We start from the raw sequence: 14,650 nt of genomic DNA, 5'->3' as shown, positions 1-14,650 counted from the left end.
TTAATGGACACAATTACTTATCTAATGACCAAAACATATAGCCATTTGTGTATTATTGTTTATTTAATTATAATATAAAATTTAATTAAAAACGGTCCATAGTTTTAGTGGGTAATGGAGCCCAAAGCGTGTGGCATTTTCGTCGTCGGTGCCAGCATTCACTAGTTGGTACGCGGCCCCACATCACGTGTTTGTTTGTCTGTTTCATGCGTCCATTTCGCTTTAAAAAAAATATGATTTCTTTTCTTTAGGCTTTGCTCGGAAGTTGGTTTAGCCAACGAGACGGCCCCACATCACGTGGTTGTCTGTCCATTTCGCTTTAAAAAAAATTGATTCCTTTTCTTTCGGCTTCGTTTTTTATTCCTTTTCTTTTATTTGATTGAATAATGCTTTGCCACCGATTGTTACATGCCACCCAACTTCCTAGTTACAACTTAGTTTTTTTTGTGTTTTCTTTTTCAAAAACGATCTTTTACTTCAAAGCTAAAAACTCCGCCAACACCAGACATAGAAACATCCGGCAATCAACTATTTTATTATTCTCTGCTTTTGTTAGTACTATAGCATTTGTTTGGATGTCCAAGAGGATTGACTTTCTTTATTTTTATTCCTATTTTAATTTTAATGAAAGTTTTTTAAAAATGTTTTGTTTTTTGTTTTTTTTTTTTTTTTTAATTTTTAATCAATATTATTTCTAATTTTTAATGGTCACAGCGAGTTTTAATAGGAGATAATTTCTTGTTAGAGGGTATTTTATTTTCGGTATTTGTCTGTACTTGATAATTCATTTTAAAATAAAAATAACACTGATTTTGTGAGTGGTTATTTCGTTGGTGAGTGCGCTAATACTAACACTATGATGATAGTGTTTTGCGCAATGATGTTAGAATTGATGCAGTTGCACGTCCTGTGCATAGGCCACGGGGAGGAAGAGGGGTTGAATAAATCTCCAATTAATATTATTATGTTTCATGGTTGCAAGGCCTTTGCATAGGCAAAGGAGGGGAGCGGAAGGGGAGAACAGAGCTTGAACAAATTTCCAATTAATATTATTATGTTTCCTTGTGCATAGTTTTTACTATGCGAAAGAGTATGTGTGGGAAAAGAGGGCCATTTGCATATTGCAGGGGTGCTCTAATGCTAGCAATGTTATGTTTCCTTGTGTGGACCTTTTACTATGTCGAGGATAGAATATATGTGGGAGAAGAAGGTCCTTTGCATATTTTCAACGTGCTTTGACACTGGTACTATTATGTTACTTCTCTACCCAATAGTATTGGAATTCATGCGGTTGTCGATCCTTTACATAAATAAGAAGAGCATGAATAAAATTTTAATTAAATTCCATTATTTTAGTGGGTAACAAAGTCGAAGTGTGTGAAATTTTCGTCATTGATACCTTCACTACATGGTAGTTGGTTTAGCCAACGACACAACCCCACATCACGTGTTTCGTGTGTTTCATTTGTCCATTCACTTTGAAAAAATCCTCTTCTTTCGATTTTACTTGAAAATACTTACCTTTTTCTTTGATTTGATTTCATTCAATATCACTTGACATTGATTTAGAGATGCCACCCAACATTTCATTTTGTGTTTTCTTTTTCAAAAACAATTCTTAACCCGTGACTTTAGCATTAAATGCCCCCCACGCCGCCCACCGTTCCCCCCCTTGGTAACATAGAAACATCAAACAAGGAACTATTTTCTTTCTTTTAAAAGTTATTCATGACATGACTTTCAAAACAATCAACTTCAAATCACAAGTAAATATTTCTCGATACTAGCTAGTTTTATTTATGTTCAATAAAATTGCAGCTAAGATTTATGAAAGATTAAACAAAAATCTCCTTTTAGGAGTAATCTCTTTAGGTGGCAATTGGGTCCACATACAAGTGGACATCAGTACACCAAACAAGTATAGGCCTAATCAGATTCTTAATTGGGTGATGATCCCTTGTTGTAGGAGGACTTTTTCCACCTATCAACAGGTTGTTGTGCAAAAGATCCATGCATAACACTTATAGAGGAGGGAAAATTAGAAACATAAATTTTTACAACCAATTTCTGCGCCTTACGATTGTGAGAAGAAGGGTGTTCACGATGACCCTAGAATGGTGTATCATACAATTTATTTATGAAGGAAAGGTTATATCATGCTAATTGAGGAAGGACAATCCATCTAGTTTCATATGGATTGTTACGATGTACAACTTCCTACTAAGATGGGAGGGGCAGGGAGGCAAAAAAAAATTATGCAACGTTTGTTTTCTCTTTTGTTTGAAATCTTGATTTTTATATTTTTTATAATAATAAAAATAATCTAATTTGAAGGTCACAACCAAGTAAGACACCAAATTGGTGTGTGAGACATCCTTATTTATGGGACAATGTCCCTTCCACCATGCAGTAATTTAACTGTTAATTCTAGAAAGGTGTACATACCCAATCCTCCTGTAGGTTTGTATCTATGAACTTTTAGGAGAAGATACATTTTCTCAACCATTAAGCTCACCAAAAAAATAAAAATGTTCCCAAAAACGTTAGGTTATATATTTGTAGATAAGTTATCTTAATATTTGATTGGCTTTTAAATAGACCTAGAGCAAATGAAAACCAATTTTGACAACTAGATAATCCTAACTAATTTGTATGCTCTAGATACAATCACAATGGCATATTTGATGAAAATAATACTTAGAAAATGAAGAAGTAAAGCATGTAATCGAAAAAAAATTTAAATGTGTGTAAAAAGCAAGGCTTCAAAATTAATATAAGGTGCTAAAATACTATATCTAAAGAATACCTTAAATATACTTAATGTTAAAAAAGTAAATACAACGAATTTTATCCAGGGAATTAAATCTACATAACAATCTTAGATCTAGAAAATAGGTGTTGATACCATGAAAGACCATAAGAATATGCATACATGAGCGTATGCATAAATATATAACAATAAATTTATCATATTTAAACTCCTAAGAAAAATATTAAATAAATTTTATTTTTTTAATAAACATAAAGAGAGGAAGCAAACAAATAATTTAAATGGTAAAACCCAAATATCCATAGAAGTTTTTTTCCCGTGTAAAAAGTCGTAATTTTCGTTATAGGAGAAAATTACATTTTGCATATGCATAAGCATTACTTAAGTATGGCTTTGCCTGTTCAAAAATGGAAGAAACTTTGAGCATTCCTCCACGCAGGGAGTATATGGATATAAAACAAAAAATAAGTAAACTGTTTGACCTCTTCGCAGAGAGGGAGTGATAAGTTCTGATAATTATTTACAGATAAACAAAAAGATAAGCATCAAAAATGAAATTATGTTCTAGCAGTGTTGCTAAGATAGATTCAGGATCTATAAAAGGTCTGTGATAGTGCTGATAAACTGCACCATCCTTTTCCTCGCAAATCATCCAAGTGTCGTCATCCTTGATCGCTGCTTCTTTGGATAAGTGGTCAGCAACGGTGTTCTGCTCCCTGTAAATATGATGAAAAGTAAAAGAGTCAAAAGACATGATAAGTCTATGAATCTCATCTAGAATATGCTTCAATGTATATGCATTGCAGATGTGTTTTTTGTTGATCTAGTTAACAACCAGTTTTGAATCACCAAAAAGTTGCAGATTTGTGCAATGTTTATGTAATGCATATTGTATAAGGTATTTGGCGGTTAGAAGCTCGGCATAATTGTTTGTTCCCCTACCCAACCCCATTTTTATTTTAAAAGAGTGGGTATCTGATAAATGTAGTACATCTCCTCCTCCACATCCCAATTCCTGAGCTAAGCCATCAAAGTAGGCCCATGGAAGGGAGTGATTGATGACTTCTACCTCAATTCTCCTATGTTGGATTTGAGTGGCCTCTTTAGGTATCATGTGGTACTCCGTGGATACTCTGTTCAAAATGGAAGGCCAATGGGGGGAATTTTGTTGGAAGATGATTTTCTTCTTGGCTATCCATAGTGCCCATCTTATGACCAGCGGTATGTTCCTTTCCTTTCCCTTGGATTCATTCCACCAGTTTTCCTAAGCTTCCTTTAAGTTGTTGCCGTGCCATCTGCTAGATATGGGGAGCAATGCGAGGAAGCCATTCCATAGCCCTTGTGCAAGAGGATAGTACAGAAAGAGGTGTCCAGTATCTTCATTATTGTTTTTGTAGAGGTGGCACCAGAATGGCCCTAAGAAAGATATTTTCATAAGGATTGCACCTGTTGGGACTTTGTTGTTCAGTATAGACCACATAAGAAACTTCGATCTTGGGGGTGCTTTTAATTTCCATAAAAGGTTCCACCACGACTCAGGGGCAACCGGCTTAAGGGGATCCAAAAGAACTAAATATCCAGTCTTAGGGGCGTAATAACCATGTTTTTTAAAAGCCCAAACGAGCTTATCATCTCCTTCCAATATCTTGATATGGGCTTCCGTTAACGCAAAAATGTAGTGTCTCCATTCTTGTTGCCAGGGTGGGGGAATGTTTAGTGCTGCTCCAAATCTCCAAGCCTGCTGTGTCAATGAGGATCGGTCATTATCCGCAATATGACATATATGAGTAATACCTTGTTCTGCTAAATGAAGTCTCAAATCAACTGGAAGACTGTGTATGTTGCCACAACCCACCCAGGGATCTTCTCCTATGCGCACCAGGGAACTAGATCGAATCCTCCATGTCAAGTCGTTTCTTATCAGATCTATAGCCTTTGTTACCGCCTTCCAGATGATTGATATGCTCCCGTTAGATCTGTGACCTTACCTGATCCAATCAAGTGGGTTTGAGGGGATGATATATTTGGAAGTGACAACCTTCGTCCAAAGGCTGCAATTATTGAGTAGCTACCATCCCAACTTTGCTGCAAGTACTTTGGAAAATGTATCCAATCTCTTGATTCCCCAACCATCCCATCGCTTAGGCATTGCCAGAGATTCCCATTTAGTTCAAGAAAATATTCTTCCTATCTATTTCCCCTTCCATAGAAAGCAGTAGCATATATTTTGTAACCTATTCAGAATGCCCCTGGGGATCCAGGCCAAGGTCATCCAGTAAACAGGCGTTGCTTCTAGAACAGCTTTGATTAGTACTAGCCTGCCAGCTCTGGATAGATACTTATGGTACCAGATGTTTAAACAATTTTCTACTTTAGAAATGAGCCAAATCCAATCTACAATTTTATAGCCAAATGGCTTCAGTCAGTAACCCAGATATCTTAAACCTTCCTCTATACGATGAGTCATAAAGGGGAATATCCTTAAGGCAAAAAGTAATTCGTTCTGGGAGCAACCTGGTGATGTTATGGTGGATTTGGATTCGTTCAACACCATCCCGGTGGCCTTTTGAAATGTACCCATAACAAGGTGGAGGGCGATGAGATCGCCAAGGCCACCATTGAGAAAAATGAGAACATCGTCCACAAAGAGCAGATGAGTCAATGTAGCTGAATCAGATATTTTGATGCCCCTGATTCTCCATGTCTGTGTTCTTCTCTTATAATTCGACTGAGGCCCTCCATGATAAGAAGGAACAGTAGTGCCTGAGTCCCCTCTCGACGTGAAAAAAGGGGGAGGCCGATCCATTTATGAGAACATTGTAAGGTACATCGGTTATACAGCTCATGATCCACTTGATGAAGGAGAAAGGAAATCCCAGGTGGGTAAAAAGGATACGGAGGTATAGCCAGTTAACCCTGTCAAAATCTTTATATAGGTCTATCTTCATTATCATTCCTTTCAACTTCCTGAGCTATATAGAGTGAAGGAGTTCTTGTGCAATGCCTATCGCCTCATGTATCTGCCTGTTGTGTAGAAAGGCAAATTGTTCACGGGATATATGGAGGGATAGAATAGGCTTAATGCAATTGGCGATAATCTTGGCTATGATCTTGTATATACAATTGCATAAGGAGATTGATTTGAAATCATCAAAAGAGGTGGGCTTGTCAGCTTTGGGGATGAGGGCTATAAAGGTAGTCTTGTGGCCTCTCGGGATCCTTCCACTTCTTCTGCTTTCCTCTATTAGCCGTAGGAGGTCCATTCCTAAAACCTCAAAGAAAGCTATATAAAATTCCACTGTCCAGCTGTCTAGCCCTGGACTCTTATCTTTTTTTAGCCACTTTAGTGTGGCTTCGAGCTCTTCTAGTGAAACCTCTCGTAGGAGTTCTTGTTCCATATCTTGATCTACGAAGCCTGGGAAGAGATACATGATATGCATTAATTCTACAAGGGTAGCATTGGGTGGAGCCCTATATATATTTTGAAAGTGAGCGCATGCCAATGTAGCCAGTTCTCTAAAGGATTGAGTGGTTCATCCCTGAGAGTCTTGGAGCTCCCATATGGTATTAATGGCCTTTCTCCCGTTGGCATGTTTATGACATAATTTTGTATTGTCGCCCCCCTCCTTCAGCCATATGGCCTGACTTTAGAGTCACTGACTCTCTTCTTTGTCTCTTAAGATATGTGTTCTCTTCAGCAGAGCTGTGGAGTGCTTATCCCTTTGCTCCTAGGTTATCACAATGCCTCCTATATCCTCCTCAAAAGATAAGATTTCTTCCTTTGATGATCTGAGGATCAGATCATCCGCTTCATTCTTCTTAATTGCCCACGCCTTGGGTAGGCCTTTCAGCTCCTTCATGTTATGTGCAAAGTCCTGGCTGAGGTTCCCAGATGAGCCTAAGGGGTTTGCCTTCCAAAAATCAGTCACCAATTTGATGTAATCCATATCCCGTAGCCAAGTGGAGTTAAATTTGAATGGGGCCTTGGGTTTGTCTGTTACATCCTGCAACTCAAGATAGATGGGTCGATGATCCGATAGACCACCTGAACTCACCCATTGTCTAATACGGGCTCCCCTATTGACCAAGTCTTCCTTAGTAAGGAATTTGTCGAGTCGTCTGGCAAGGCTTGCTTCCCCAGTTCTATTGTTCCTCCAGGTGGGTTGCACTTTGGCTGAGGGGATGTCAATAAAGCTATGAGGCTCTAGAAGATTTTCAAAGAAGACGGATAGTGCATCCAACTAAGCTTGATTTCCCCAAGATTCCACATATCCCAGGGAGAAATTGAGGTCTCCCCCTAAGATGATATTATCTTATTGCAGGAGGGCAGAATTAAACAAGGATCTAAAATAAGCGGCTACGTCTTGACAGGTGCCATATACATTATAGATCCTGAATTCTGATTCTAGAGTGGGAGAGTAGATATCCAATGCCAAGTATCCTCGACCTCCCCAGACCCTCAGAGTCTTGATGGTACGATTACATATGCCCAAGGATAAACCCCCAGATTTGCCAGAGGCATCAAGGGAATGGAATGACCAGCCAGATAGCCAGGATTCAAGTAAGTGAGTAATAGTGCAAGCAGGACCAAGGGTTTCTTGTGGAAAAATGATGTCTACAAGTTCTGTGGCAAATAGGCGCTTAAGGGCTAGTTTTTTTATCTGGGCTAGCCATCCCATGACAGTTAAAGGAGAGCAGTTCATGGAGGGGGAGGGGCTTGCTCTGCTCTAAGGGCCCAATTAATGGTTTTCTGTTTGCCAGATGTGATCTCCTCCCTAGCCTAATGCTTGGCTTTGGAAAGATGAGAGGGACACCGTCAGGCTTTGGGGGGGGGGGAGGAGACACCTCCTCAAAACCTATGATGTCGAGGCCCTAAGAACGCATTAGGGAGTGAAGGGGGTAACAGGGTTCCAGAAGGGGATGGGAGGGTAATGGGGGAGAGGGATCATCAGAGAGGGAAGGTTAAGGGAAAGAGTAAGCAGGAGGGGGGGAATAAATAGGGTAGTGTTGAACCATGGGCGGCTGGTAGAGGAGCCAGGGGGCTGCAAGAGGGGGGAAATGAAGGTAGAACCCAAAAAATCCATAGACTAGTCTTGCTGAAATAGGGATGGCAAACCAAGAGAAACAAAAGATGAAAAAACAGATGAGAGAGGATAATTTGACATACCCGTGGAGTGTGCGTCCCCTATAGCCGCTCGTTGTCTTGTTATAGGTGGGGAGGGAGGCCGGAGAGGAGCTTTCTCCCTCTTCTTCCTTGATTCTTTCTCATGTGTAATGTCTACTTCGGTCGGGACGTGTTGTGGCTGGTCTTCCACTTCTGTAGCTAGTTAAGGAATGTCCCGAGGGGGATGGGCTTCCTATTCATTGATCTTCGGTTGTTGGCCCTTCTTGGTGATCAGGGGGCAATCCTTGTATATATGTCTGAATTTATGGCACCTTCAGCATCTATAGGGTATGCCCTCATAGTCCAGTGGTTGCTTCCGGGTGAATGATCTCCACTGTACGGTGATGAATTCCTGTAGTCCTCCCTTGGTGCCCATGTGAACCAGAATTCTAGTGAAAGCCATCTTGCCTATGGATAAGTAGGATTTATCTGATTCCATATATGTGCCAATTGAGTTCCCAATACGCTTGAAAATGTCTTCAGACCAGAAGTGTAATGGGAGTCCCGGTAATCTAACCCATATCGGACCAACACCGAGCTGCTCTGTGTCCAGGTCGAACAACAGAGACCAATGCTTTAGGAGGACTGGAGCATGCTCAAAATGCCAGTAGGACGATAGTACCCAATTCGTGTGGTTTGGTCTAGAGAAGCGTAGGGAAAACCATCCTTTCACAAAGGTTTGTACTGTGGGCAGGTCAGCTAGGTGATGCCCCCAGACCTCCGAAGTCCATGTTTTTATGCGAGCCGCTATATAATTTCGTCCCCGGACTCTTCCAACTAGCTCCCTGTCTGCGAAGTCCATAGTATCATCGAGCCGGATATCCTCCTCGAGCTTGAGAAAAGCATCGACCGCTTTGTTCCAGAAGCACTTGGTCTTCTTGCAAGCCCTAACTTCGGCCACTGAGTCTCCTCGATGGTCAGGGGTGTGCTTCGATTCAGGGGGATTTACCAGGGGAAGGGATGTGTCGTCAAGAGTGCATCCATTAAGGGGGGAACAGTGGTGTAACAGTCAGAGGGAGGTGAGGAGGAGCACGGCGAAACCAGGGGATTCAAAGTGGAAGATGGAGCAGGAGGAGCGGAGGGGTAAGCAGACAGAGGGGGGTGGGAAATGTGACCAGGGGTGGGGGACGAAGGGTTAGGGTTAAGGCACCCCTACGCAAACCCTAGGGAAGATGGAGACGGCGAGGGAGAGGAGAGGGACAGCCAAGTAGGGGGGTCGTCTGACAAGATCACCTGGTGGTCAGATGGGCCTGAGAGAGAAGGGAGACCGAGATTGCCTCATGCAATTCATTGCTAAGCGGATGCTCCCCAAGCTTAGTTGAATGCTGGTTGGTCTAGATAAATCCCTCCGCTAACGTTTCTTCTGAGTAATCCACCAAATCGAGGTCCATCGCTGTCAGGGGCAAGGTATAGCCAACCGCCTGTGGTAACTGCTAAGAGATGGAGCAACAAGTCGACAAAACGGCTTGAAACCCAAGGTCAAAACTCCAAACCGTAGTGCAGGTAAAGCGGGCACTATAAAAAAAAACTAAGTAAAAAAACCTTTGTTACAGGGAAGGGGTATTATAATCTGCCCTGTCTCGAGGTAGACATGTACGCAGATGGTACAACTAGCTGCGTCAACGTGCTGCAGGCACGCAACTACCTACCCATACTCACCTGCTTGTTGCTCCATCGCTCCCGCCAAAACCGCTCTTGGAATTCAAATATCTATAGAAGTTAATGAAGAATAATATTTATAATACTCTAATGATACCTCATTGGGAATACAAAATGCGTTGTAGTTGAATATGACCAAGAAACAAACACTAAACACATTATGACAATAAAAACATATTATGATATATATCCATAATAATAACAACAATTTTGTTAATTTATGAATTAATATTAAATTAATCTATATAATAAATTATTTTTAATTACATAAAATCAAATATGCATTAAATTAATTATATTTAAATTACAATTTTTCATTTAGAATTACAAGGTTGATTTTTTTTTTCATAATTAATTTTTTTTTTAATACTTTTTATTAAAAAAGTTATTTGACAATCATCATCCACCTTGAACAACTTCTTATCAAGTTTGAATTTAGAACCTATTGAGACTAAACTTGAAACAAGCTAAATGGTTTGTAGCTAACGTGTCAACTCTTGAGAAGGCCTACAAGTGCTAGGCCAACCAGATCATCTTCGACAACTATTACACCAACACTCCCAAGTTCATCCCGACATTGGGTGAACCCGATCAAGTACTGTGGTATTGTGCCGCCCTTCTCCATCTTGATTTTCCTGAGCTTGTATTTCAGTGCTAGTTATTTAGTCAATTTAATGTTCTTAAATTGCAAGCATAAATTATCAACTGAAGTTGGTAAACTTATGAAGTGTAATGCACTATATATGCTAGAATCCATTCTTACTCTCAGTTTATTATGATGATTGTCATTTTATGTTTTGTTTGTTATTTTTGATGAAATGTAAAAGATCATGATGATTTAAACTGAATTCTAATTTAAGTGAGTTGAATCTATTTTTAAATCTTAACCAATTTACTTGCTAAGAATGAATTAAGAAGAAAAACTAAAATTCTAAAAAAAAAAAAAACTTCAATATTTTTATGTCTTTTGGAAATTTTTATGTGAATGAAATCTCCATTAATGAAAATAAACAAATTGTTAAATTATTGAAATCATTAGAAAGCAATTACAATCTTAAACTCAGAAAAAGAATCTTTAAATTACAAACGAAAAATAAACTACTCGATTTGCAAGAAAGAATCTATTTGAAAGAAATCTTTTATTGCTTAGATGAAAGAAGGAAAATCTAATCCCTGATAAACATCTATGCAAAAAGAGATTTAATCTGTCTTCAAAAGAAAATAAATTTACATCGGCTTAACATCTATTGTAATTGAAAAGGAAATACTAGAAATGAAACAACAATTCTAGAAATAATTGTTCATCTATTTAAGCCAAAATTCTATGCTAAAAACCATGGAAACGAACTAGAATATATAAAGTACCTATATTATGGAATATTGGAAACTAATTAAAGAGATGACAAAGATGATTTAAGCGTCTAGAATGAAACGAGAATAAAATATCATAATAAAAACATAACAATTGAATCTACGAAATCAAAACTATGAAAGCATCTAATTGGAAAATATAAAATAAAACAGAACCTCTTCTGTTGCAGGGGTCCTCTGTAACAAATGGTCTCGACTTCAGGTATTAGTTAACTGTGCATTGGAAGTTTAATATGCATCTTCATTCAGGTAATAAAAACAGAGTTTGTAACACGATATTGCAGTCACATCCAAAATTATCCCCTTCTATGTTTCAATGGCGTGTTTATATAGTGATTACAATGTAACTCCATGGAAATTCATATGGCTAAATGTCAGAACTGAATGGGCAACTAGTTGCCACGAATTTGATGAAGCACAGTGCATTCCAACCTCTGTTTTCTTGACTGAGTGTTTATTGAGACATAAGTGCATTGTTTGTTAACACAACTGAAAATAGGGCTCCAAAGAACCTGAAATATCTCCCAAATGGTAACGAATTTGGGAAACCTAGTCATAAAAACTTAATTGGGACTGTTATGAACAAAACCCATGTTTTTTTTCTTTTCTGAGATTCGCTTGCATTTTCTCAGAAAAAGCATTTGAAGTTGACTAGTCAAAACTGCTGCAATTTTCCCTTCATCTTTGCCTGAAGGTCCACATGTGTGAGCTGGGTGGAATTTGACCAATCAAAATCCATATTGGAGCTTCTAGAAACAATGTCCATGTGTTGGATTTCATTCTAGAGTGGTGCTACTACCTCAACCATGGAGGTAGCTACAGAAACTTGACAAATCTGCAACAACTTGAACTTGCTAAACTGTCATTAGTTAAAATCATGCAAAATTCTTCTTAATCTACTAAAAATAAAGGAAAACTATGTTAATTAACCACTTAGACATATAGATACACATCATGAAGAATTATGGTAAAAATGGTAGTGAGTGAAATGGTGCAATGGATGGTTGGAAATAATGACCTAATGAATGTTAAAGACAAGCGAAAATGATGACAAATCAATGACTCAACATCTCCCCCACACCGAGATATTTGCATGCCCTCATGCAAGTTGAGTCTCAAAAATGAAGTCATATACCTATTTTCGTTATCTATACAAGGTTTTCCTATTTCTTTCTTGAAGAGTGTTTCTTTAAAAGATGTTGGTTAATATTATCGATGAAGTTCTTCTTATATCACCTGTCTTTTCTCCTTTCCAACTTCATCAGAACATGGATCCACACCAAGTCTCATCTCCATGGAATAAAGCTAATTTTCAGCACCCCTTTCTTTGATGCCTAAATCTGAAAGTTGAATGTTTCAATGGAAAATGAAACATCAAAGAAAATGAAATATGAATGCACACCATGTAAAATACAACCCCCAAGAAGTAGCTTCTCCCAAAATATACTATTTTTTCATTTTTCTTCTATTGTATTCATCTTAGAATCCATGTCACCCAATTGTGCTACAATTAGACCATAAAATGTCCAAGAAATGGAGTCGAACCAATAAAACCATCTCCACCATACAAGATTTTTCAACCAAGGGACAATGAAACCATAGAAGAGATTCCAAAAGGAATAAAAGGTTGATGAAATGATTGAATCATTGTGGTAACTTGGAGTAATAACCACACATTCAAGGCTTAACTCAATTCTTTTCAATGTGAATCATGTTTATTACCATACTTTTGGAGGTGTGCCTCAAATCCTTCTGTATGCATGCTGAAATAGGGTATCAATGTACTCTGCATGAGCCTTGATGAATATGTGCCGAATATGTAAAGAAGAGAAAGCATTTTTGTGTTGTTGCTAAACTCCTGTTGCATTTGCTTTATGATATTTAAAGAACTTGTTTCCCTTTTGTTACCTTGTGTTGAACTCTTGCTCTTGTTTGTTGCATATATCATTGCAAGGTAGCATCCTTGTGATATCATACCCATAGAAGAGAAAAATGTGCAGCAATTTATACAAAGGTGAAAACAACATTGTCTTTGATCTTTGGGTATGAACTCATATTTGTTTCTTTCTCTCTCTTTCTCTCTAGGATACTCCATTTTATAGGCATATTGTTTGTGCAAACTTCAGAGTACTTTGAACATCTCTTTTTCTATTAAAAACTTTATGAGCTACAATTTCAACACATACCTTCGCTAAATCCATCTCTTACCTAGTAGAGGAGTCAAAACATAGCAGATTTCAATGACCTCAATTTTTTTTTTAACAAATGATCTAAGAAAGGAGTGCATGCATATATTTTATTTTTTAAATATATAGACAATGGATCAAAACATCACCAAATAAGGCATTGAGGTCTATCATTGGAGTTGTCTATAGTGCGACTTTTTGGAGTTTCCGATGCCGGAATCTGGTGAAAATTTTGATGTGAAATATTGATTTGTGTTATTTAAACTAGTTTTTTGACTGTATATATGGATTTAGCACCATGAAAAACCCCTAGGGCACTTCTATTATGCAGGGTTTGCCAATCAATCTTGTGATTTCAATGAATTCCTACCAGATTTTAGAGAAATTAGATCGGAAAAATCCACTAGAAAAGCTGCCAAAAAGTCGCACTAAAGACAACTCCTCTATCATTTATGCACAATAAAAGTGATTACCACCAACTAATGCTTCCATTCCTTCACAAGCATGTCTTCAATCAACCTTTGCTCCAAACACTTGAAATTTGTCTTGAACCTAGCTCTTAAGCACATCATATTCAAATTTACAAAAGTTAGTAGATTGATATTAGATTTCAAACTCGGGGACTTCAAGACATTCATGATGACTTCTACTATGGATCACTGCCATGCCAAGCTTTCATACTCATAATATTTGCATGATGACTTTTGAATATATTGCACACTATTTCTTGATGATGAGGCTTCTAGAAAGGGCATGAATTTGGTATGAGGGATAGACCAATAAATGAAAATATGGTTGAGTGGTTAATTCAAAGATGAAAAAGGTTGATGAGGGCCGGGTCAATGATAGAGAAGATGAATTGCATGAATGGTAATTGAAGTGGTTATTTTTCACATTTTCCTAAATTTTTAATAAATTAAAAAGTCTTATGAAAGTTTTTACCTCAAGTTTATCTTTTGAAGAACTTGAAATGCTGAAGTAGGAGCTATAAGTGTTGATTTGGCTCAGGTATGCTGCTCCATCACTTTGACCTTGCTCCATGAAATGTACCATTTTCATGTAACCAACTTGTTTTTGCAATTTATCTCAAATGGTAAATTTGATTCTCCTGAACTTTTTTGAGTTTAAATTCAGATTCAAAGGCGCCCAAAAAAGCTACTCAAGCAACAACTAGAGGAGGCTTTATCTTAGCTGGCAAGTTATTGTATTGCTTATTGAACCTTCTTATAAATTATGAAATATCCTCTTTTGGCTTCTTCTTTATGGCATTAAACTCTGTGAGGAGGTACTCATGGTTTCTCTTTTCACCCCATTTCTGTGTGAAAGAGTTTTCAAATTTCTCCGAGGTAGTGATGGAGGCATTGGGTAGGGCTTTGAACCACTTTCTAGCCTCTCCATCAAGGGATTGTACAAAAAGTATCATGACCACATCCAACTATTCCACGGTTAGGTTCTCAGCAAAGGCAGTGAAGGTTTGAATGTGTCTCTCTGTCGTGTTAT

The 14,650-nt window shown here is 38.1% G+C and overlaps 1 protein-coding gene across 1 annotated transcript; it reads right to left on the bottom strand.

The window, feature by feature from the left end:
- Positions 1 to 8,208: 8,208 nt before the first annotated feature.
- LOC149210151 (uncharacterized) lies at positions 8,209 to 8,736 on the bottom strand. Its single transcript, XM_089398889.1, has one exon. It carries the CDS (start codon positions 8,734 to 8,736, stop codon positions 8,209 to 8,211), a length of 528 nt encoding a protein of 175 aa, XP_089255015.1.
- Between the last annotated feature and the right edge of the window lie 5,914 nt (positions 8,737 to 14,650).

This window comes from Pinus tabuliformis, chromosome 1_2 (genome assembly GCF_031772625.1).
Source record: "Pinus tabuliformis cultivar Carrire ecotype Pingquan chromosome 1_2, CPIR1, whole genome shotgun sequence".
NCBI classification, from domain to species: domain Eukaryota; kingdom Viridiplantae; phylum Streptophyta; class Pinopsida; order Pinales; family Pinaceae; genus Pinus; species Pinus tabuliformis.
This window is presented reverse-complemented; position numbering and strand designations above follow the sequence as displayed.

Excerpts from the sequence above, each read along its gene's own strand:
- LOC149210151 (XM_089398889.1), bottom strand. The coding sequence starts at position 8,736 with ATGGACTTCGCAGACAGGGAGCTAGTTGGAAGAGTCCGGGGACGAAAT.